This window comes from Hyperoodon ampullatus (genome assembly GCF_949752795.1).
Source record: "Hyperoodon ampullatus genome assembly, chromosome: 6".
Lineage (NCBI taxonomy): Eukaryota > Metazoa > Chordata > Mammalia > Artiodactyla > Ziphiidae > Hyperoodon > Hyperoodon ampullatus.
The window spans coordinates 13,244,693-13,267,600 of record NC_136919.1 but is presented as its reverse complement, the minus strand read 5'-3'; the positions used below and the strand labels follow the sequence as shown (position 1 = coordinate 13,267,600).

At 57.2% G+C, this 22,908-nt stretch overlaps 1 protein-coding gene across 3 annotated transcripts in view; it reads left to right on the top strand.

Annotated features, from left to right (window-relative positions):
* Positions 1-22,908, top strand: part of DAB2IP (DAB2 interacting protein) — a gene marked incomplete at both ends in the record, with an annotated part of 193,541 nt that overhangs the window by 47,861 nt on the left and 122,772 nt on the right. The window contains one exon of one of the 3 annotated variants that reach the window (XM_079705906.1): positions 20,525-20,645. The exons of the other annotated variants lie outside the window; for them this stretch is intronic. Coding sequence (XP_079562032.1) covers positions 20,525-20,645 — 121 coding nt within the window. Of the gene's footprint in view, positions 1-20,524; positions 20,646-22,908 lie in introns of those variants that run through there. 3 annotated transcript variants of the gene reach the window in all.

The window sequence follows — 22,908 nt, the reverse complement described above, 5'->3', positions numbered from 1 at the left end:
TTTCACTAAGATATTTTGGAAAGGTTTTCCTAGTTAGGACATGGACCTCTCCCTCACTATTTCTATGTGCTGCATAGAACATTCTGCAGTCCAGGGTGAGATGTTGATTTAGGCCCCCTCTGCAGGTGTCTGAGGCCCCCTGGGGTGTTTCAGGGAGCATCCTTTGTGGACCGCATCAGGCTCAGGTGCCAGTGTCGCTTCTGTCTAGAGAAAGTGGTTGCTGGGAATGGCACGGATGTTTTTCCCGCCGTGAGCTCAGAGCAGAAGTCATGGTTCTTCCTTGGCCTTGAACTTGGGTCTGGCCCTTCTCTGGGTTCTTCTTGAGCAATGTGCGGGTCCAGGGCATCTGCTGACTTTGTTCCTTTGGCCCAGGGCTCCCCTCTGCTCAGGGAGTTGCTGCGATGCCAATTCCTACTCCCCTTAGCCATCCTGGTTGACTGGTCAGGTGGGCCCCCATTCCGGTGATCCTGGGGCAGCCACCCCCTGCCGGCGGATGAACAGACCTGCCTCTGGTGGGAGGTTGGCAGGAGCATCGAGCCAGGAGCTCACTCATTCATCTGCCAGCATGACTTTCCTCATCTTTCCTCTTGGAAGAGCCCCTGTGGTGTGTCTGGGTCTGGCTGAGAGTATGGTGGTGGAAGTGATGAGGGAAAAGACTCATTTAGCCCCTACCCACAGGTGATACTAGTGGTCATTTCAGGTGGCTTCTGCTAAGGGCTGGGAGGACTGGAAGGCTTTTGACTCTGCAATCAGGGGAGGCTTCCTGGAGGAGGTGGTATGGGGCCAGCAGGGCAGGGAGATGAGTGTCTAGTCTCTGAGGGAGCCCCTGGGCTGAGGCAGGAAAGGGAGGGAAGGGTGTGTGGAGGGGCCTGGCAAACCTCCTTAAGAGAGACTCTTTAGAGAGAATGGGGGGACCACTTGGAGGCTGGAGAGCTGATAAAGGGGTATTTGGAGCCAGACAGACTAGAGCTCAAACTCTGGCTCTGTCAGTTTCCAGCTGTGACTCCTTGTGCCGTCACTTAACCTCTCTGAGCCTTAGTTACCTTGCCTGTAAAATGGGATAATAATAGTGCCTCGCTCACAGGGCTGGCAGTAGGGTCGTCTGAGCTCTTGCCTGGACAGTGGTTGGCACACACCTGCACAGGATAACTGGTATGGGGTAGCATGCAGGTGAATCAATCACCTGGACGTGGGATGATGACTAGAGCTGGCAGCGAGGTCTGGGTGAGGCCAGAGACTTCCCGAGTGGAGTCCCTAGGACTTGGTGATGGACTCGTGCTGGTGAAAGCAACAGAGGTGACAGAGTTGACCCCCTTGCCTTCTTGGGTCCCACACCACCTTGGGGAGCACTGTTTGGGGGCCCTGTCTGCAAAAAGCAATCCATTCATGAGTCTTTGGTGGGTAGGTCAGGAGTCTTTGAGGGCAGGACCCAGGCTGAAAGATGGCCCTGGGGGATCCCAGGAGGAGAGGAGGTGACAGAGGGAGGGGAGGATTGACAGCAGCCCCCAGGCTTGGCGCTACACTCAGAAAATGTGGCCAGAGATGATCTCCGAGCAGCCACTGGGCGAGTTGTCATGGCGCCCTTTCTTCCCGGGTAATTAATGGTGCTTTCATCCCTGCGGAGGTTGGTGGTGGGTACAGCAGTGTGGCTGGCCGGGCGCCAGGCAGACAGTCTGAGCCCACTCCATCCTTCCTCGGCGACTTATCGCCTGTCAGCCCTGCTCTTTGGGGACATAAAACAAGTTCCCTGGGAGGCGGCCAGGGGCCCTGAGGCCCTGGGCTAGGCTGTCTGGGGCACAGCGGCTCCAAGAGGTCATTCTCCAGGAGCTCTGCCAAGCCTACCCCACTGAGGGGCTTCAGGATAAGCCAGAACAAGCAAACTGTGAGCACAGGGCTTGGTTCCTCCATGGTGATCTGACCATGCAGGTGGGTGGAGACGGAGCTCTGAAAAGGTCAGGGACGCTCAGGACAGTGCACAGCCAGAATCTGGACTATGGGACAAACCTTGCTCTTTTCCCATCAGCCCCTGCCTCTAAGCCATGGGTTCTTTTTTTTTTTTTTTTTTTTTTTTTAAGCCATGGGTTCTTAACCAGGGACCCCAGGAGTCTCTGGGTGGAATCTGGAGTGTCCATGAATTTGGACAGGAAAAATAAAATCCCACCTTTTTTGCTAACCTCTAATTACGATTCCAAATTGTAATTCTTTAATTACAAATGTAGGTGATAAACCACAGTGGCATTAACTGTTCTGTGATTTTGTAGAAATATAAGAAATCACAGAAACTATCATGTCATAGTATAGTTTTGTGTGTATCTTGAATAATGCTTTTGTTCCTCCTACTTGAAAATTATAGTAGCTCTTAGAACGGTACCTTGTTATTTAAGGCATTAATAAAGAAGCAAACATACTGCCAATAATTTTTAATAATATTTTGATAATCATATTTCCATGTAATTGGTTTCCTTTGTAATCCTTGATATTTTATTTTATGCATTTAAAAACATTTTTCTGAGAAGGGGGTCTTAGGCTTTACCAGAGACCATTGGAGTCCACGGCACCAAAAAAGGTGAAGGACTCACAGGCCGGGTACCCAGGCTGCTCTGGCCTCCCCCCAACTCACTGGTCAAGGTGTCCTGTTGCCAAGGGGACTAGTCTGCACTGAACCAGCCTGCAACGTGTACCCAGCTGTGTGCTGGGCCTTGCATGGGGGTGGGGTGGGGAAAGAGCCCCTAGTGAAGGAAGACCTTGCCCTCCAGGAGCTCCTGGGCTCCTTGGGGGTAGGGGGTGGGGAGAAAGACCTGCACCTAAACTGGTTGTACCAGGGTCCCAGGAGACCCTGTGCTGTCGGGGTTCAGAGGAGGGAGAAGTCACTTCTGCTGTAGGGCCTGATCCCGGGGTGGCTTTGTGGAGAAGGTGGTACTGGACTTGAGCCTTGAGAATTTTGAAGTAAGAGACATGGGGAAAAGGGCATCAGCCAGCAGGAGTCAAGGCATGGAGACCGGAAGCCTGGGTACACGTGGTGAGTGTGGAGGAGGGAGATGGTGGGACGGAGAGCAGAGGGATGGTTTGGGGGCCCTGAATGCAAGGCAAGGAAGCTCGTGCCCATGCTGTCGGCCCAGGGAGCCTCGGTGAAGTTTTCAGTGGAGAGACGTGGTCAGGTGTGCAGTCCAGGACAGTCCCTCTGGCTGCTGGTGGAGGGACGATGGGAGGGGATGGGGCTGGGGGCTGGGTGGCCAGCGAGGTGACTGGGTGGTCCTCTGATGGGGGATGTGGAGACCTGAACGGAGCCCAAACGGAGGGTCCTCATGGGGACAGAGCAGGGAGTCGTCCCCGCTGTGGGATGAGGCAGGTGGAAGGTCCCTGAGACCTCAGGCGCTAGAGTCTGAAGTCCAGAATCCTGGTTCTGTCGGTTATTAGCTGCGTGGCCTCGGCCACGTCGATTACACCCTCTAAGGTTCATTTCCTCATCTGATACTTGCGGTGATAATCCCACCGGCCTGGCAAGGTTGTTCTGAGCGTGAAATGTGTTTAAAACTCAGCACAGGGCTTCCCTGGTGGCGCAGTGGTTGAGAGTCCGCCTGCCGATGCAGGGGACACGGGTTCGTGCCCCGGTCCGGGAAGATCCCACATGCCACAGAGCGGCTGAGCCCATGAGCCATGGCCGCTGGGCCTGCGCGTCCGGAGCCTGTGCCCCGTAATGGGAGAGGCCACAACAGTGAGAGGCCCGCGTGCTGCAAAAAAAAACCAAACAAAACTCAGCACAGTGCCAGGCACAGAGGGAGTGGTGGGCATGCCGTCGCTCTGACTGTTTTTATCATCCTCTTGGGGACCCGCTGGATGGGAGGGGCTGCAGGGAGAAGAGAGGCGAAGTCTGAGGTTTCAGATCCTCACGGAGGCCGGGCCGGTGTGCCGGCCTCTGAGACCAGGTCCACCCCCCAGCCTGGGCCTGGTGCCATCTTCCCTGTTGTTCCAAAGAGCTGCGGCAGCTGCCCCTTCCCCTGTCTTCACCTCCTCTGTCCAGCTGTCCCTCAGCAAGGCCTGCTCTGGCGCCTCCAGTGTAGTCTTTCAGGAAGGTTCAAGCACAAGTTTCGTATATTTCTGACACCTCTGGTGGTATCTGACCAGAGTTCCTTCCGTCTGGGAGGTCCCAGTGTCGGGAAGATGTGGCAAAAGAGAGGGGTGCTCAGAGGGTGACATTAGGAGCCCCTCTTTGTTTCCAAGTCCCAGAGCAGAAGTCTCTAGACCAGCATTCAGCTGGGAGCCCAGGGCCCCGCCCTCCCACCCCCCACCCCAAGCAGGGATGCCCTGGGTAAAGTTGGCGAGGGAGGAAGGCGGGGTCTTGGAACACGGGCCCTGCTCACTCTGCGGCTGAGCCTTGGGGTCCTGGCATTCCATTCCCACCTTCCCACGCTCACCCTGGACTCTCACAGCGTCTCCCACTACCCGCATGGCTTCCCTCCCTTCCGGGTCGAGGGGTTCTAGCTTTCACCTCTCTGAGTGATTGCGCTGCTCCGGGCAGTGGGAGCCTGCTGATGCCAGAGAATAAATTTGCCCTGTTTTGTAGAGCATGCGGAAGCATATTCGGTGGGGAGGGGTTAATCTTCTTAATGAATCGTTCTCAGATTGTACACTATTAAACCCCCGGAAAATTCATGAGCACGCTGGGAACAGAGACTTCATTGGGAAGGTTTGACATGAACAACACAATAAACGCGGCTTCTAAATTGGGTCAGGGAAGCTTCCGAGGCCCAGGGAGAGGACATTCCCACTCGCTTGGCCCTCCTCAGGCCTGTAGATTAATTATGCACACAAACAGGGCCCTGTCCTCTCTTGTCAGAGCTGGGGGTGAGGGTGGGGCTGTGTCTGTGCCCACTGACCCACCCCCACTCCCACCTTGGCTGCAGACAGAGTGCCTGGTGAGGCATTTCAGCCTCTGTGCTTTGTTAATCCTGTGTCTCCACAGCAAGGTGGGTGTACATTTCAGCAAGAGAGATGTAGGTTAGATAGGGGAAGAACTTCCTGGCCGACCGTGGGGCGGTGTGAAATCCCGGAATGGGCTGCTCGGGGAACTCGAGGAGACTCTTTTCTTTAGGGCTTTTAAGACCTGGCAGGTTCTACGTCCCCACCCCATTCTGCACTCTTGGGCCATTGCCCCATGACACCAGTGACCAGAACAGACATTGCTCTAGGCTCTGGTCTCAGGAACCAGCCTGGAAAGTGCCTCTTTCTGGGCCATCTTGGGGGACTTACCACCTGCCTGGCCTAAGAGGCCCAGTTAATTCCACACAGGGCCAACATCCTCTTAGCCCGAGCCCTCACCATGGTCAAACCACGTGGCATTTGGAAAAGGGAAGCCAAGTTAAGTCTCTCTGTGGTTCCCAGGCTGCCGCTAAACCTCAGTGGGTTCCCTCCCTTCCCCAACACCATCTACCTGTTGGAATCCTTCTCAAATGCCTGGCCCAGATGCTGCCTCCTCTGTGAAGCCTTCCTTGATTTCTCCCTGCCCTGTCAGTCAGAATTAGTTACTCCCTTCCTCATGCTTCCTCTGCCTTGGTTCCTTGTCGGTGGGTCCCTGTGGGAGGTCACGTGTCCCACCAGACTGTCAGCTCCCTGAGGACAGGGACTGTGTCGGAGCCCCCTTGGGCCCACACAGTGTCCCTCCCGGGACCGTGCCAGTACTTGCATGGGTTTTCAAATGCCAGCTCCTGGGGTGTGTCCCCCATGCACCCCAGTGTGGGAGCTGAATGGCCTGGTTTCCCAATGTCAGTTGTGGGAATCCTGGACTCTTGAACTGGGAGCAGATCGGGGACAGAATGGGAGGCAGAAGAGAGTCCCTGGCTGGCCACAGCTGGCCCTGTCTTTACCCACTTGGTTCTGACATTTCACATTCTTTATTCCTTTTCCTCTGAGCCTGCTCAAATCCCTCTGATTCTGCAGGTCTTTGGAGGGAGGAGAAATGGCCCTCAAGTGTACACATGAACCCCTCCCGGAGCCACCGCGGCCCCAGGCGTCCCCTTGCACATGGAAACCAGCCCCATCCTAGCACAAGCCTGGGCAGGCGCAGCCTCTGTGAGCAGTTTGTAAGGGGTGACGTGTAGGTCTGAGGCTGGGCGGGCAGTGGGGGTGAAGTTCACTGTCAGCACCAGAGAAAGGAGGGGGGCCCCGGGGGAAGGGGAGGAGGAGACCTTTCTCTGGGGAGAGCGCTTCTGGCAGGTATCACGGGGGAGCCTCCCAGACCATGAGGGAAGGGTCCTGGTGGTCCAGCCTCAGGGGCGGGCGTGGAAAGGAAGCAGGTAGTGGAACAGGGGAAGGCGGTGGACAGCCTGCTCGGCTGGGGAGCCCCTTCTGGTGTTGCCTCCTGGCCCAGCCCTGCCCCCAGCACGTGGGCTCCCTGCTGACTGGGGTCTCAGAGGCCCCCTCAGCCAACCTGCTGCTGCTGTGTGTGTGTGTGTGTGTGTGTGTGTGTGTGTGTGTCAGGGAAGCTGCTGGCTGTTGACTGTGGTGCAGACACAGTACCTACCTCAGGAGGTGGGCAGCTGAAGAGGGAGAGCCGCGGGGTCAAGGAGGCCTCCGGGCTATTCATTGGACGGCACTAATTCAGTGTCTAAAAATAATCCTGGACTTGGTGCAACTCTTCAGAATTTTCCAAGCTCTTTCAGACCCACAAAACTCATTTCGGCCTCCAGCGGCCTGGGAGGAAGTGAATTCCATCCATGTTTGACCACAGGGAACATCAAGTTCTAGAGCAAACTTGTGAAGGGCCCATAGCTAGCTGGGGGTGGACCCCAGCCTGAAGCCCCGGTCTCTCTGGCTGTAGGTTCAGCGCGGCCTCCTGTGGACCTGCTTGGAGATGGAGCCAGGGAGACATTGGCTTTGCTTTCCAGACGCCCTGCCTGCAGGGCAGAAGGCTGCCTGGGAGAAGGGTTAGGATGGACACAGCGGAGGAGAGAAGCTCTGACTGACGGGCTGGGGGTGCTGGGAGGGCGGGGCCTTGCTGGGGTCGGGGCGGTGCTTTGGAGCCGGGCCCCGCGAAAGGAAGGGCGCGCCGAAGCAGAGAGAGTGGGGCCTGGGCGTGGAGGCCGTCCAAACGTGGGGCATCTGTGAGTGAAGACAAGACAGTGGGAAGCAGATTGAGGCCCAGCCAGCTTGCAAAGCCTCGGCTGTGCACCCTCAGCCTCCCCTGCAGAGCCAGGCTCGCCCTCTGAGCAGGAGAGTCACCTTTAAAGAAGCCTACCGTGGAGGACCCTGTGGGCAGTCTCAGACCCTGAGGTCATGTGAGGGCAAACCGTGGCTGCACCAACCCCCTGGCTGCACCCCAGGGGTCACCTCTCCCCTCCCAGCCCTGTCCCTCTCTGCCCTCTTTCTCCTGGCCAGACCTCCTGCCCCAACCCACTGTGATCCTCCCTTTAGCGGAAAGAAGAGAGAAAGAAACTTGCTTGTTAAGAGGGTAAAGTGACTGAGGAGAGGAAAACAATCGAAGGAAGAGAGGTGGTTGCCACGGAAACTCTCAAGTGGAAGCAGAAACTTCCAGGAGCAAGAGGGAGGAGGAAAGCAGACCTAGTAGCTGAGGGCCAGGGAAGGGGATGGCAGGGGCAGGCCTGGCCCAGGCTAGCCTGGAGCGCCCCCCTGCCCAACACCCCCCAGCCAGCCGGGCAGTGCTGGGCATGTGCGCCCGGGAGCAGGAGGCCGCCCAGTTTCTCCCAAGTCTGGGTGGGAGGTGCCTGGTACCAGAGTGATGTAAGCATCTTGTGGCCTGAGAAGGAGTCTGTGTTGTGTGGCCACATCCCTGCATGGTTCAGAGCTGCCGGTTACACTTTGCCTAGAGGAGCCCAAGGGTTTTCTGCAGGTCTTTGCATGATGTCTCATGCCACTGTCCTAACATGCAAAAGTGACGCGGCCCAGGACTGGACAGTTTACAAGGCACCTTCCCACGTGTTGCCTCATGCAAGTGCCGTGACAGTCCTGGGAGAATGGTATTCATATCCTACAGATGGGGGAGATGAGGCCCAGAGAGGTTAAGGGACTTTGCCCCAGTCACACAGCTGGGGACGCCCATGGGTAGAATCACAACCCCTGAGCTGTTGGACCTTACAGCCCTGAGCTGTCCCTGCCTCTCTGCTGCTTTGTGTTTTTGGTGGGTAGCTCTGGCTGGAGCTGTGTGCTCCCTGGAGCCTCTAGACCCTTCTCAGCCCTCACTCCAGGAGCAATTCCTCCGGGGCACTGCCATTTTCTTCCCGAATAATCCCAGGGAAGTTGCTTCTTTCTGAGGCTTGATTTCCCCATCCATAAAATAGGCATAATAGTACCTTCTGCTTCTAAAGTTTGTTGTGGGTGAGACAGTTCAAGTCAAGCACTGGGTACAGCGCCAGCACAGAGGCTACCCTCAGAAATCTCCACTGGCCTCGTCTGAACCTGGCAAGCACCCAGTGGGGTAGGCAAGGCTGGGCTGCAGTCCCCCTGTATTTCAGAGAAGTTTCTTCATGTGTGAAGCGGGTCTGATGGGTTCCTGTCTTGCCTGGGGAGTCGGAGAGGGAGATTAGTAAGATCATGGCTGTGGAGCCTCTGGAAACCACTGAGGCTGGTTGGGGGAAGCACCAGCGTCTCCTACCAGCCCTAAGACTGGCCACTAGGGTCCCAGTGGGCACCGGACATCTGAGCCTGCATTCTCCCTGCCAAGCTTCCCTGCCACAGGGGAGGAGGGAGGGGAGAGGAGTTGGACCCCTGCCCAGTTAGCCCTGAGTGTGAGGCTCAGACCTGCTCAAGGTTTGGGTCTGAAAAGGAGCCCTCGGAATCCGTGGCAGCCTTGTGGGCCTGCTCCGGCATCGGAGCCAAGCCTTCGATTTCTCCAGGGAGAGGCCTGGCGAGCCAAATGCATTATTAAATGGCAGAAAGGCAGCACGCTGCACGTGAAAGATAATGGGGGAAATTTATTGAATGGGCTATCAATCACAGAATGAAAACACAAAACCTATGGGGAGGAGAATTAAGTCCTGAGCTGTGACTGGTTTGGGGTGGGGCCGGAGGCCATGTGGCCCCATTTTGCTGTAAGCCCTGGAGCGTCATGGTATACTGAGGCCCAGAGGTCTGGGGGCTCCAACGCCGATGACGCCCTCCCCCTCCCCCTGATTGACAGTGACCATGTGTCAGAGCCGGCCGGGGCACTGGGGTTACGACGGTGAGCCAGGCAGACGGGACCTGGCCCTCGGGGGAGCCGTGTGCCAGGAGAGACAGACGTGAGATGACTCATCAAAAAATAGATGTCATGGCGCAATGCGATGGGCTCCCTGGAGGAAAGGTGCAGGGGCCTGGAGAAAATGACCCAGGAAGCAGCGAGTTTGGAGAGGGAAGGGGGAGGCGTTCTCTGGAAGGGAAGAGTGAGTCCCCACTCTGAGTAGACCAGGGGGCTCAGGACAGCCCGGATGGGGGCAGGGGGGAAGGGGGAGCCGTGGGAGGTGACTGAGCCAGAAAGAGTGTCCAAAGGCCAGGAAGGCCAAGGTGGCTGGGAGAGAGGGCAGTTTTGAAAATGCTCACTCTGGCTGCTTTGTGGAAAATAGACTCAGGAGGGCCAGAGAGGATCTGGGGGGCCCAGTTAGGGGCTGTGAGAGTCCCCAAAGCTAGAGGTGGCAGTGACCTGGATGCAGGTAGTGACGGTGAAGAGGACAGAGGTGGACAGACTCAAGCTAGAATTTGGAGCTAGCAATAACCCACTTCACGGGGGGCTGGGAGCCTGGGAAGCCTGCCCCATGTCCTGTGTCCTAGGAGTGGGAACGGCGGGTGCAAAGCCGCGAAGGAGAGAAGTGGTGGGAGGCCAGGACCAGTGCGGCTGAGAAGGGGTATGTGTAGGGAGTGCTGAGAGGTGAGGTCGGGGAGGGGCCTGGGGCAGCACCTACTGACCACGCCCCTGACCGCGCCCCCCCGCCCGCTGGGACTGGAAGCCAAGGCCCTGGCCTTGCTGCTACAGGTCACCTTTTTTACAAATGGCTCTGTCTTCTTGGTGTCTGAAAAGGGGCTAGCAGGTGAATTACCTGAGGACAGGTAAGGGGAGACCACTTGTGGCAGCCCAGGGTCATCATCAAGAGCTAAGCTGCGTGAGATCGAGTCCTGGCAGTTTTCTATGCCTGTGAAATGAGAGAGTAACAATGTCCACCTCTTAGGATTGGGATAAGGACTTGCTGAATTAATATGGCCCGGCAGAGAGTAAGTGACTATAATGGGGTTAATAACTGTGTCCTGTGTGACCTTAGGCAAGGCTTTCCCCTCTCTGGGCCTCGGTTTCTCCAGGCCGGTCTTTGCAAACACTTTGGGCGAAGGCTCTCTGATCTCATTATGCCGGCAGTATCCAGCTCCTGAGGACGGCCAAGCTGGCAGTGATGCCTCCGATGGGACTGCGTCCCTTCCAGCCTGTAAGAAGACACCAGGCCTATCGGGGCTGTAAGGGGATATTTTAATCAGCCCAGGACCCGGTGAGGTCAGAGGGCACAGAGACCAGGACAAAGGGGGCCAGTCAGGGCTGCTGCCTGGCCTGAACTGACCTTCTGGGCCCCAGAATCTAGACCGCATTTGGGGGGCCCAGAGAGGGAGGTGGAAGCGGGGAGTTTCATCATGGGACGGGGCCAAACTAGCCTCTTTTCTGAGCCTCAGTTTGCCTGTCTGTACTGTGAGAATGGGAACCCCTGCCTGCTTGCCACACACAGGTGCTGAGAAAGGCAACAGGCTGCAGTTTGTAAAAGGCTGGTAACCCTGTCAGGGGCTAGACTCCCAGAAGCCTCCATGCAGAGCCAGGGGCCCTGAGAGAGAGCAGTAGGTAGGCCAGTGTGGGCAGTGTGGGCCCAACCCCTGCTGGTTAAAATGCAGATTCCTTGGTTCTTCCCAGGCCAGCTAAACCAGACTCTCCCTGGTGGGCCTGGGCATCTGCATTTTAACATGCTCCCCAGGGGACTGAAGTGCCTTCCAAGTCTGAGAACTGAGGTTCTGCTCCACCCGCTTTGCACCGCTGGGAACGGGGCAGAGAGGGGGTGGGCAAGGCTTGTGTAAGTCACTCAGCAGACTGGGACCCTGTGCCAGGCCACTCTGGGGTCCTCGGGGGGCACATCCCTGGAGCCCTGGGAGTCCTAGGCTGGGCCTCCTCATGGTTGGTCCTGCCAGGGCCAAGAACGCTTTTCCCCAGGGCTCTGCAGCCCGGCAGGGGGCAGCACCGGCCAGCGTCTCCCGAGGGCTCCAGGCTGCTCTGTGGGCCTGGCCCTGTAGGGCATGGAAGGAGCCCACCATAGGGCTTGAGTGGGAAGGCAGGTCTGTACATGCACAGGAGGCTGTGTAAGGGGGTGGGTACGAGAGAGAGGGGCACCAGGAGGACACAAGAAACACGAAGTCAGAGAGAGCAGGCCCAGAAAATTCTGAAGCTGCCTTGCCATTTCCTGGGGCAGAGGCTACAGGGCAAGAGAAGGCTGAGGTGTTAGAGGGGCTGTGTTAAGGACTCTGTAACCCAGGCTGCTTCCCTAGGGCCCTCAGTGGGACTGAGATCAACTCAGGGCCCCTTCCCATGTCCTCTGGGCTTTCTAATAAAGGCCAGCCAGAGGTCAACCCCCCACCCCCAAGCCCTGGCATTTTAGCCAGCAGGGATGTGGGGTGGGGCTGAAGCCCAGACTCTGGCACCAGCTCTCCTGCTGGCTTCTCCTTACTTGTGCCTGTAACAGCTTCATTTGCTGCTGGAAACTGAGAGAGTAGCTGGGGGTGTCTGGGTTACCCTGGGCAAGTCACAAGCCCTCTGAGCCATGAGTAGACAGTAGGATGACCACTAGATCCCTAAAGGTCTCCTGTAAGTCCTAGTTGTGGGAAGGCATCTTCACTTTCAGACTTTCTGAGGACAGGGGGCCAGTTCAGTAGTGAGCTCCCTGTCCTCCAGGGTATGCCAGATGAGGCTGGATGAATTTCGCCTCCTCTTAGGCCTTTGCCTGTGGTCCTGGACCATCCCCGCTCCACACTGTGCTAATCATTAATTACCAGGAGAGCCCCACCTGGGGAAAGGGGCAAGTCCCTAACCATAGGGGGAACAGGGGTGATTTCCAGGATGACCTTGAACTTGTTTTCCTTGGCCCCAAACTTTCAGCTACTTCCTGTTGGAGCAGGCACAAAAATTCTAGGGCCCCAGCCCTTCCTCCTCCCCCGTGGTGGAATTTCCAGACAAAACGGTGTTCCTAGGGTGGGAGCAGGGCTGGCATTGTTCTCACTCTCAAGGGGAGTTGAGGGGTGACAGGTTGCAGAAGCTACATTTAATTCTCACCTGCACAGCCTCAGGATGCCAGCTATGGGCTCTGTGGGATCTCCAGGAAAAGCCAGTAAGTGCGAGAACCATGGCACTGGCATAGCCTGCCCTCCTCTGACACCTGCTGTGGCTCCCGTGTGTGTTCCGGACTGGGCACAGTAGCTCTGAGTGTCAGTGCCCAAGGGTCCTGAAAGACCACCCAGGCAACTCCATTTTCTAGGAGGGGAAGCTGGGCCTATGAACAGGAGGGGACTTGCTCAAAGGCACACAGCAGAGCAAAGGCATTTATTCATCCATTCATTTCTTCTGCGCCAGCTCTTGCATAGAGTCAGGACTTACGTCCTGACCTCCCGACCAGCCCCAGGCTGCTGCTTGAAAGTAAACTCTGTAGCTCGTTGTCCACATGTCACATGGAGGAAACCCAGGCCCAGAGAGGTGAAGTCCCTTGCCCCTGGTTCCCTTCTTTAAAAAAAGAAGTGGGGGGGGGCTTCCCTGGTGGTGCAGTGGTTGAAAGTCCACCTGCCGATGCAGGGGACACGGGTTCGTGCCCCGGTCTGGGAAGATCCCACACGCCGCGGAGCGGCTGGGCCCGTGAGCCATGGCCGCTGAGCCTGTGCTCCGCAACGGGAGAGGCCACAACAGTGAGAGGCCCGCGTACCGCAAAAAAAAAAAAAAAAAAGGAAGGGGGGCTTTGAGCCCAGCTCCCTTCATTCACCTCATTCATCAAATGTTTATTGAGCGCTGCTGTGCACACTAGGGACATACCTGGGACAGGACTAACAAGGCCCCTGCCCTCATTAAAGTTTGGGGGAAGACAATTAGTGAACAGCTGAATGCACAGATAAGATAGTTTCAGGAAACGGATAAGTAGAAGAAAATAAAACAAGGCAGTGGGATAGGGTGTGGGGATTGGGGCAGAGGTACGTGAGATAAGGTGGCCAGGGAGGCCTCAGAGGATGTGATATTTGTTTGAGCTGAGGCCTGAATGGAAGGAAGGAGCTGACATCTGAAGGTCTGGGGTGAGTGTGTGAGGTAGAAGAACAGAATACGCCAAGGCCCTGAGGTGGGGCCATGTGTGTCACCTTAAAGGATTAGAAGGGTATCCAGTCTCATCTATAACCATCTTAGCCAGTGGTTCCTCAAGAAACCTGCTAGGAAACTCTGAATGCTCTCACTGTAGTTCATGGGCGTCTAGCTTAGCCCCACCCCTGCAGGCCTGCCTCATGGAGCCAGCCTCCTTTCAGTTGCAGAGTGAGGATCAGAGAGGGCTGTGGCTTATTCAAAGTCACACAGCCACACAGCAGCAGAGCTAGGCCTGGAGCCCTGATCCTCTGCCTCCTTGGCCAGGGTTCCCTCCTTACCACTTTACTTCTCCCCTTTGGAGGGGCTGTCTGGGCCTCACCCCTACTTGGATCTATCTCCCCATCTCTTCTCCCTGATCTCACCCTTACATACCCCATATAGCCTGCTCCCCAGTCCCCCTCCTCATCCTCTGTTCCAGCCTCACAGTTCTATATGCTGCCCCCAGTATTTGCCTTGCTGGTTTCCATCTTTGGGTCTTTGCTCATGCTGCCTGCTCCTCCTCTGCTCTCTACTCAGTCAACTCCTACTTAGCCTTCTAGCTCAGTACCAATGACTCTTCCTCCAGGCAGTCTTCCAGGATTTCTCCCTCTTCCAAATTCCCTCAGTGCTGACTCCAGATCAGATGGACTCAGCCACTTTTCCCAAACACTGCCGCTATCTCTCCCAGTCAGTCTTACTGAGAGCCTGCTCTGGGCCAGTAACTGTGCTGACCAGCTCTGGCTGTCCTGCTCTCAAGGAGCCCGCAGATTGGTGAGAAAATAAATAGCCTGGAGGGGCAGATGTGAGCCAGTTTGTCCACAGGGCTTTGACTCACTATGCTATTTGACCTTCCACAACCTCACAAAGTGTAAGTATCATCATGCCCACTCCATAGTTGAGGAAACAGAGGCACAGAGACGTAAAGGTACTAAGCTGAGGTCACGCAGCCAAGAAGTGCTGATTCCTCACTCCAAATCCCATACTCTTTCAGCTCCCTGCCAAGATGGAAGCTTCCTAGGAGCTGGCTACTGGGCTGGTTCATCTGTCCTCTTCAGTGGGATCTGCAGGGGTGGAGCGAGACCCCTCCCCCCAGAGCCCAGGCCAGTGCCAACCACGAAGTGGTTCACAGATGACCAGGCAGGTCTGCCTGGGAAGGGAGGGGGCTCTCTGACCTCACCCTGGGACCATATGCCACCCACTCCTGTCGCCCAGTGGGTGTGGAGCTCTCTGGCCCCATCAGCTGGACGGGGAGGAAGGAAGCTGGAGACCTAGAGCCTCGGCCCCAGGCTGGGCTGGGAGAAAGAGGAGCTGTGGGCCCACCTGGAGCTTGGCAGCGTTTCTGGGTCAGGGCAGGAGAGGAAGTACGCAGAGAGAGTCGCTCCAGGCCAGGCCATCTGGGCTGAAATGCCGGCTGCTAGGGTGGGGGTAAGAGGGGGGTCTGGGGCTCAGCCTGGAGAGTGGATCCCTGCCTCTGCCAGCCACAGGAGTGGAGCCCCGAGCTTCGGGGCAGTGGGAGTGGAAGGCTGGGCACCTGTGGCCAGAACGCATCAGGCATCTGGGAGGGGTGGTCCAGGTAACTGAGAAGGAGAGGGGGTCTTGGCACCTCTGTTTAAGTCCCGTGGTGGACTGACCCCCAACTCTCACGTGTGACCTCGGGGCAGTCCCTCCCTCCCTCCCATGGCCTCACTGCCCCATCTGCGGGGAGCGATCGATCGTGCTCCACCCTGACTGCTGGGGTGGGAGGGGCGATCAGACCCTCCACGTTTGGAGAATTGATTCCAGATCCCGGCTGGCGATGAAGCAGGCAGGCTCCTCTGGCCAAGTGGCTGTCCTATAGGGCCCCAGCTTCCCTGGTCCCATCACCTGCTCTGAAGTGTCCTTCTAAACCTGACCTTCCAGGATTTTAGTGACAGGCTGTTGTCATGTCTGAGGGAGATATATCCTCTTCTCTGGGCTTCTGGAGGGCAGGAGGTGGTGGTTTGGGAGGAAGTTTCTAGATCCTGATGGGATCCATGGAGGTGAGTGGGGCAGAGATAACTCGTCTTTATTTAACATGTGAAACCTCAGGCCCAGAGATGTCAAGGGCTTTCTTTGAGTTACGCAGTGCCCAAAGAAACAATGACCCCACCCACTGGCCTTCCACCCTATTAGAGCCCTGCCTCTCCCGAGGGTTCACCCTCAGCCCAGTTTTGGGTGACTTGATTTCAGAAAAACACTCACATGCCCCGAGGCTCTGTCTGTGTGTGTTCCAGTGTCCACGCTTGATTGCTTCCATAGTTCCGCCTGTGTTAACAGGGGCAGGGCCCTCTAAGCCCGGGATCATCGAGGCCGTGAGTGGGCCATTTTCTGTGAAGGATGTGATTAAATTTGTTGATGGCTTTAGGAAGTCCAGGGGCTGGTGGAGGTGGTGGACACCTAGTTGGGCCTCGAGCACTCGAGCTTGACCTCTCGGGCTCGTCTCCCCCTTCCGCCATGTCGGAGATCCCCCGCTCCAGCCCGCCCCATCTGAATGAAGGTCCTATACGTGGTCCAACCTCATTCCCGGATGAACAGTGGACACAGGAAGCCGTCATTGCCTGCCAGACAGGCCACCTCCCATGGCAGAGGCCCATGACCTTAACCATGAATGTCCCCCGCAGCACTCCTACCCACACCCTGCCCAGGGCTCCAGCGACTCAAAGCTTGAGACCAGCCTGGGAGGCGGATGTGTGCAGGGCTGCCTAGCTGGGGACTTCCCCTGGTTGCCACTGCCCAGCCTCGTCCCGACAGGAAACCTGACAGGTCTGAGCCCTCCAGACATCCATTGTGTGGAGCCTGGTGGGCTCCAGTGTTTCCCCTGTCAGGACTCCATCCCTTCTCACCTCCTCCTGTTCCTTGTCAAAGCTGGCTTTTAAGGAAAGTTCCAGGCTGTTGCCCCTCCTCCATCTCTGCATTATTAAGTCCTGCTCAATCTTAAGACCTTTGCTCTTTTCAGCCTGCCTGAGTTCAAATCCTGACTCCTAGTGCAAGCGGTGTGACCTTAGGGAAATTACTTACCCTCTCTGTGCCCCCAATATTTTCTGTAAAATGAAGGTGGTGACCATCTGTCTCATAAGTTAAATGAGAGAATGTGCATAGATAACGCAGACAGTAAATGCTGAATACAGTTTATTGCTATTAAATCCAAACTTCACTCTCTGACAGCCTTTTCGAGGCCAAACTTGTAACCTTCCTATGTTAGAGGTCTTGGACTCTCTGGTCCCCTCCAGGCGTGAGCATCTCTCCTCTCTGAGTGGAGTCTTGTGTTAGATAATGTTCATTATAGCTGTTGTTTTCCTCCTGCACAAAAATGGCCCTTCTGGAAAGGTCAGGCCCTTCTGCTTTGCGCGAAGCTGAAGAAATGGGTGATCTGACTTTACACTGGAGGAAACACTGTCCTGGATGGGCAATTTACGGCTTTTCAAGGGTTATTCTGACTATATGCTTTTTTTGCTCCTTCCTCACTGACTGTAAACCTGACAGATGTGAGACTGCACTGGGCTGGACCCCTCCCTGCATCTGACCCCTCCTGACCCAGCCCTGGCCTGGCCTCTGGTCTGGACTTCCAGCCCAACAGGGTGTAATTCTCCAGACCTCTGGATGCTGATGATTCTCTGCCTGCAGGGAAATTCTTTGGGTCCATCCCTCTCTGGTCTTCTCCTGTGTCCTCATTGTTCAAACCTAACTGGTCGGGTGTGGCGGGGATGGCACGTGTCTCTGTTGGGGGCTGAGGCTTCTTTAAAGAGGTGAAGTTTGAGCTGGGTCCTGAGGGGTAAGGAGTTCACCAGGTGGGTGCAGGAGGAAGAGTTTCATGGCAGCCATCTGGCCATCAGGGCAGAGGCTGGAGCCTTAGGGAGCTGAGAGCAGGTAGATCAGGGTGCATGGAGTGGGTAGGAGTGCAGAGGGGCTGGCTGCTTTGTGACAGAGTTTGGTCCTTTTCGGTACTCTGAGAGTTCACCTTTGGGGGCTTTTGAGGGACACTGAAGGTGGTGGTGGGGTCGGGTGGGATCTGATTTAGCTAGTCTCCAGGTACTTGCTAAACAGGCATATTTTCAGGCCCCATCCAGACCCACCGAATCAAGAGTCTTGGAGGAACCCCAGAAATACGCATGTTCAGTGAGCTGGGGCCATTTGGAGGCTGAGGGGCATGGAGGCGACAGCCTTGATCCTCACGCAAAGCATCACGTAGGGGAGGTGGGAGCTGGGCCTATTCAGGAGACCCTCTGGAGGCAAAACTGAGCTGGGAGAACAAGACCACTGATGGGACTACCTTCCCTGCAGGGCCTGGGGTTCACAGGTCGGCAGGGCCTGGCCCTTGAAGGGGTTTGTTGCAGGAAGTGGTCGGGGTGGGGTGGGGGACATTTTCAGGTGCCCCTCCTCCAGCCTGGGCAGTCTCCGGAAGGGGGGCTGCTTCTGTTTGAAGGGAGGAGGCCACAGGGGCAGCGGGAGGAGGTGGGTGGCTTGCTCCACAGCGGGATTGATTCCAGATGCTCTGCTGGGTGTGCAGGGAGCAGCCTTTGTCTGCCTGCCCATCCCAGGGGTCCTGGACCTCCTCTCCTACCTCCCACCCTGTCCCTTTCCTACTCAGCCCTCCAGCTGGTACCGTGGAGATGTTCAGCTTGGGTGGTTGGCAATGCCCACCCCATCCGAAGGCCAGAAATGCAAAAGCTTCTTCTTCTTCATTAGCTGACCCTCCCTCCACAAGGCAGATAGGTTAGGAGTCTGTAACTTCTCCTTGTAGGCGGGGAAACTGAGGCACAGAGAACGACTTGAGAATCCCAAGCATAAACAGAGTCTGTGCCAGACCTCTGGAACCCAACTGTGTTTACAGATGAGATGCTGAGGTCCTGGATGCTTTCCCTTCCCTCTACACACACTCAGCTAAATCTGCTAGTTGGGGACCTCAGGCTAAGACCACTTGTCCCAGCCTTAATCAGCTTGATCACTTGATCAGTGTCTTGTCTCCTTCATGGAAGGCTAGGACCTGGCCAATCAGGGAGTTCCTGCTTTGGGGAGGAAACTGGGCCAGGTGAAGTCCAGGCCCTGGGAACAGGATTCTTGTCCCCACCCTGAGCTGGACTTCCTGGGAGTCCTCCTCCCCCCAAAACTGGTGGGCCTGGCTTCGGAGGTTATTCTTTCTGGAAGTGCCAAGTTGTGGGTAGGTGGCTGCGGGAGCCCCAGCTGAATGGGGAGGCTCTGAACTGGGTTCTTGTGTTCTGGAGGAGGCTCGCTAAGAGGGCTCACAGCTTGCCTCTGGATGGAGGAATTGGGTACTACTTTTCCCAGGGGCCTCTGAACTTGTAAAAGAGGCTCCTGGTAATGTCTGCTACTGAAAATGAGCTAGAGCAATGCTTAACCCAAAGGAGGCTAATGGGGTCCTTGCAGGCCCTGTGGTTTTCCATCTTCCCCCCGGGGATTGGCCAGAGCTCTGGGGAGAGGGGCCAGGGGAGTTGATAGCTTCTGACAACCCAGACTGGGTTTGGAGGAGCAATACCCCTCCTGCCCCTCCCCCCTAGTCCTGGGAAGGCGCCTGGCTTCCAGCTGTGATCCAGGCTTCTGACCTGGGGGCCCTCCCCTCTGGCTGAGGGAGCAAGGGAGGGGGTCCCCTTTGTGAGGTGCAAAACCTGGTCTGGATTTTTGCCGACTGCCCCGCCCCCTCCAGGGCCGCACCTTTTCAGCTGTGCTGGAGGAGGACATCCAGACTCCTTCAGGACCCACACGTGACTCTCCCACCAACACATCCTTAAGGCTACTTGTCAGAACCCTGGCTAAGACCCTTTGCCTCTGCCGCTGAGGCAAGTCAGACCTCCTGTCAGGGCCTCAGTTTCCCCTTCTGTACTTGAAGGGATGGAACTGAGGCAGGTGGTTGTCAGAATAATTTAAAAAATAAATGCTGCTGCAGAGGCTGGCGGGTAGAGAGAGATACCGCAGCCAGTGGCCAGGGTGGTCAGGGAAGGCTGGAGGAGGTGGGCTCTAGAGCAACAGACTTTGACCAGGCAGAGAAGTCAGTAGGAGGCCAGTCCCTGCTGGGAGTAAAGAGGAGTGAGAAGTAGTGGGGCGCGGGAGTGGAGGTGAGGCTGGGAGGTAGTTTGATTGAGGATAGATCGCTGGAGTCTCAAATACCAAAGAAGATTCTCTGGACTTGGGGCTTTTGGACTCTGGGAGCCATGGCTGGTTCTTGAGCTGGGGGAGTGCGTGACTCGGAGAAAGCTTTCAGCAGGATGCGATAGAGGGAGCTGGCACCCTCCCTTCTCTAGCCTTGGTTTCCTCTCCCTACAGTGGGGTAGGGAGAGTTCTGCCCTGCCCGCAGTCCTGCTAGAACTGCTGTAAATGCCCAGCAGGAGGGAGACCTCACAGCATCTGAGGTGTTTCATTTGGAGGAAGGTTTAGATCCAAGGGGCAAAAAGTTCTGATTTGGCGAAGACCCGAGGGATACACAGGTGTTCATTATGTTCTCTCTACTTTTTCCGTGCTTGAAATATACACCCTAATTGTAAATATATAAAGGTAATATGCGTATCAAACGGGACGATTTTTAAAGAACAGGCGAGTATCCTGCGTGAAAGAGAAGTCTTTCTACCTGCCGGGGCGGGGGGCATGCTGGACGGTGTGTTTGCGGATCGACACGCAGCCCAGTGAGCCTGGGGAGGAAACCGGCCCTGCGGCACCGGCCTCATTCGGACCCTAATCGAGGGTTCCCGGTTCGGAAGCACGGTGCCCTCCTGGTCGCCTTGCCTGCGCCCTGCCCAGTGCCAGGGAGCGCCCATACGCGGGTGTGCACTGCCTATACCCGCCGGCGGGGTGGGACGCCGCGTGCGCCCGGAGGTCGGGCTCTCAGGCGCGGGGGGAGGGCGGTGGCCGTCCTGGGGACCTGCCTGGGGTCCCGGGCACTCCGGCCCGCCTGGCCTCGCCGACTCCAGGCCGGGATTTCTCCCGCACTGACTTTCCGGGCCCGTGCCAGTCCGGCCTCCCGGTCCCCGGCCCCCGCGGCGGGGCCGGCTGCTCCAGGGAGGGCGGGAGGAGGAGGAGGAGTTTGCGCGACTTTGTGGGGCAGCGTCGGCCTCGGCGGCGGCCGCAGCAGCACGCGGGAGAACGCGAGGACGCCCGCCGGGCCGGCCGGAGCGGGCGATGGGGCCCGTGTGAGCGCGCCCAGGCCCGGCCCGGTGCCCGGCGGGCGGCAGCATGTCCGCGGGCGGCGCCAGGAAGAGCACCGGGAGGCCCTCCTACTACTACCGGCTGCTGAGGCGGCCCCGGCTGCAGCGACAGAGGAGCCGCTCCCGCAGCCGGACCCGGCCCGCCAGGGGTAGGCGCCACCCCGACCCCTGACCCCAGGCCCTCCCTCGCGCCGGATCACCGCCTGATGCCCTGGGATGCCTGCGACCCTGGGTCCTCCTGCTGTCTATTTACCCCGGACCCTCTCAGCCGCCCCTTCTGGTTGCCCGGAACTGGGTCTGCTTGTTTCCCACTCCCCCCAGCTTCTCCTCATCCTCCACCCTGGTGGGGAAACTGAGGCTCCGGTGTCTCCTCTTGCCAAGGGCAGGCAAAGGGGCGATCCCAGTTCAGCTTCTTTCTTCCACCTCTCACTTTTGACCACCGTGCCTCAGTTTACTCAGCAGCGGGGGCATCACCATCCTGAGCGATCTGGCTTTCCTCCCCTTGCCTGCACTGCCCTGGCCTCTCAGCTTACCTGCCCCCAACTCCCTCTTCGCTCCTCTGGGACTTAAGCGGACTCCCCCGCCTCTTGGGTGGAGGGACACGTGGGTGGACCTCAGGGGGTCCTATCCCAGGGGTCCTGGGCTCCACCGGAGTGGTGGCGGGTAACATCTGTCCAGGACGTCTCTGAGTGGGTGGGCGCCACCTCCTTTGGAAGGAGTTTCTCTCTTTTCAAGGCCGGGAGGCAGGACCCGGAGGGGGAGGTGCAAGCAGCATTTTCTTTTTCCAGTAACAGGATCCTCAGCTGGAAAGGCGTGTGATCCAGGGGGCTGGGTGGGGGCCGGGACTTCCTTCCATGGCTGGCTAGGAGGTGGGGGGAGGCCCCCTGGAAGGAGGAGGGCTTCGAAGGGGCCCTGGGGAGGCTGGAGTCCCTGGCAAAGGCTCAGGCCCACTGAGGTGCCCGTGGGTGGGAGGGAGGAAGGGGCTTGGGAGCACCTAGTGGGCACCTGGGCTGAGTTTACACCATCAGGTGATCTTGGGAATCTGGAAGGCTGGCCCGGTGCGCAGCCTGACCCAGAGGGGTTTGAGCAAATCTGTGCTTGGAATCTGGTCAAATACCCACCTCTCCGGGCACTGGTTGTGTGGCCTGGGCCCTGTAGTTGCCCCGGAACCTCAGTTTTCTCGTCAGTATGAGGGTAAGTGAGGCAGGCAGGCAGTATACGTTCACTTGCTTCTCCCAGAATGGGGAAGACTTTTCCCACAGTCAGGGCTGAACAACAATGTACAGGGCTTCCTCAGGAAGTGGTGAGTTCCCTGTGCGTGGGAGGGTTCAAGCTGAGGTTGGGAATGCACACGTGTGTGCTGGGAGTTCAGTCTTTAAGGGTCTCCCAAGGCCTATGATCTCCTCCCCCTTGCCTTCCTTGAAAAGGCCTCTGGCTACTCCCTCCCTGCAGGCTTGGCCTGGGCGGTCAGAGATCTGGGCTCAAGCACTGTGACTTTGGGCAAGTCTTTTCCCTTTTCTGAGTCTCAGTTTCTTGAGCTGTAAAAGGGGGCTAGTAGTATTGATACGTGGAAGATTCCGTGAGGAAATGGGTTCAGGTTGTGAGAAACGGGAGCCGTACAGATAGCCAGTTAAGCTCAGGTCACCATGAGTCCTCCTGTACCCACCCCACCCCTGCTCGATGCCCCGTGTGACCTTTCCTTCACTCTTCACCTCAGCCCAGCTCCATCCCTGTGGGCACAGAGAGGACCAGAAGTCCCCCTCCTGCTCAGCTGACTGGGCCAGAGACAATCAATACATGTCTGGCCATCGCCTGAGCCCCAGCTCCCAGGCTCGCCTGTGCAGGAGTCACTGCTTTGTGTCCCAGCCTCGAAGGAGCACCCAGCCTGCAGGGAGGGGGGAGGAGACTGTCCCTGAACAGAAGTTACATCTGGGGAAATCAGGGAGAGCTTCACAGAGTAGGTGACATTTGGACTGGGTCTCACCAGATGGGTAGAGTTTCCTTTGGCGGAGGGAGTGGTTGAATCAAATCAGAGTTCAAGCCACCGCTCTGCACAAAGCCATCCTTTGGCCAGTTACCTCTCCAAGCCTCAGTGACCTTGTCTGGTAAATGGGGGTGGTGAGGGCAGGGTTGTTTAAAGACTGAAAGCAAAGGCATGGAAAGCTGCAAGCCCGCGCTGCCTGGGACTCGGGCCACAGTTGAGTGTGAGCTATGGATGTCCTTACTCTGGATAGAGCAGCAGCTGTGCAAAGACAGGGAGTTGGAAAACCTGTTGGGTGTGTGGGCAGAGTTCATCCCGGGGTGGCAGAGGGCCTGGGTTGGTGGAGGGGAATAGCGGGGAGCAGTGGGCCTGATAAAGGCCCTTGAGTGATGGGGAGTCATGGGTGGGGGTTGGGAGCTGCCTGGCAGGGT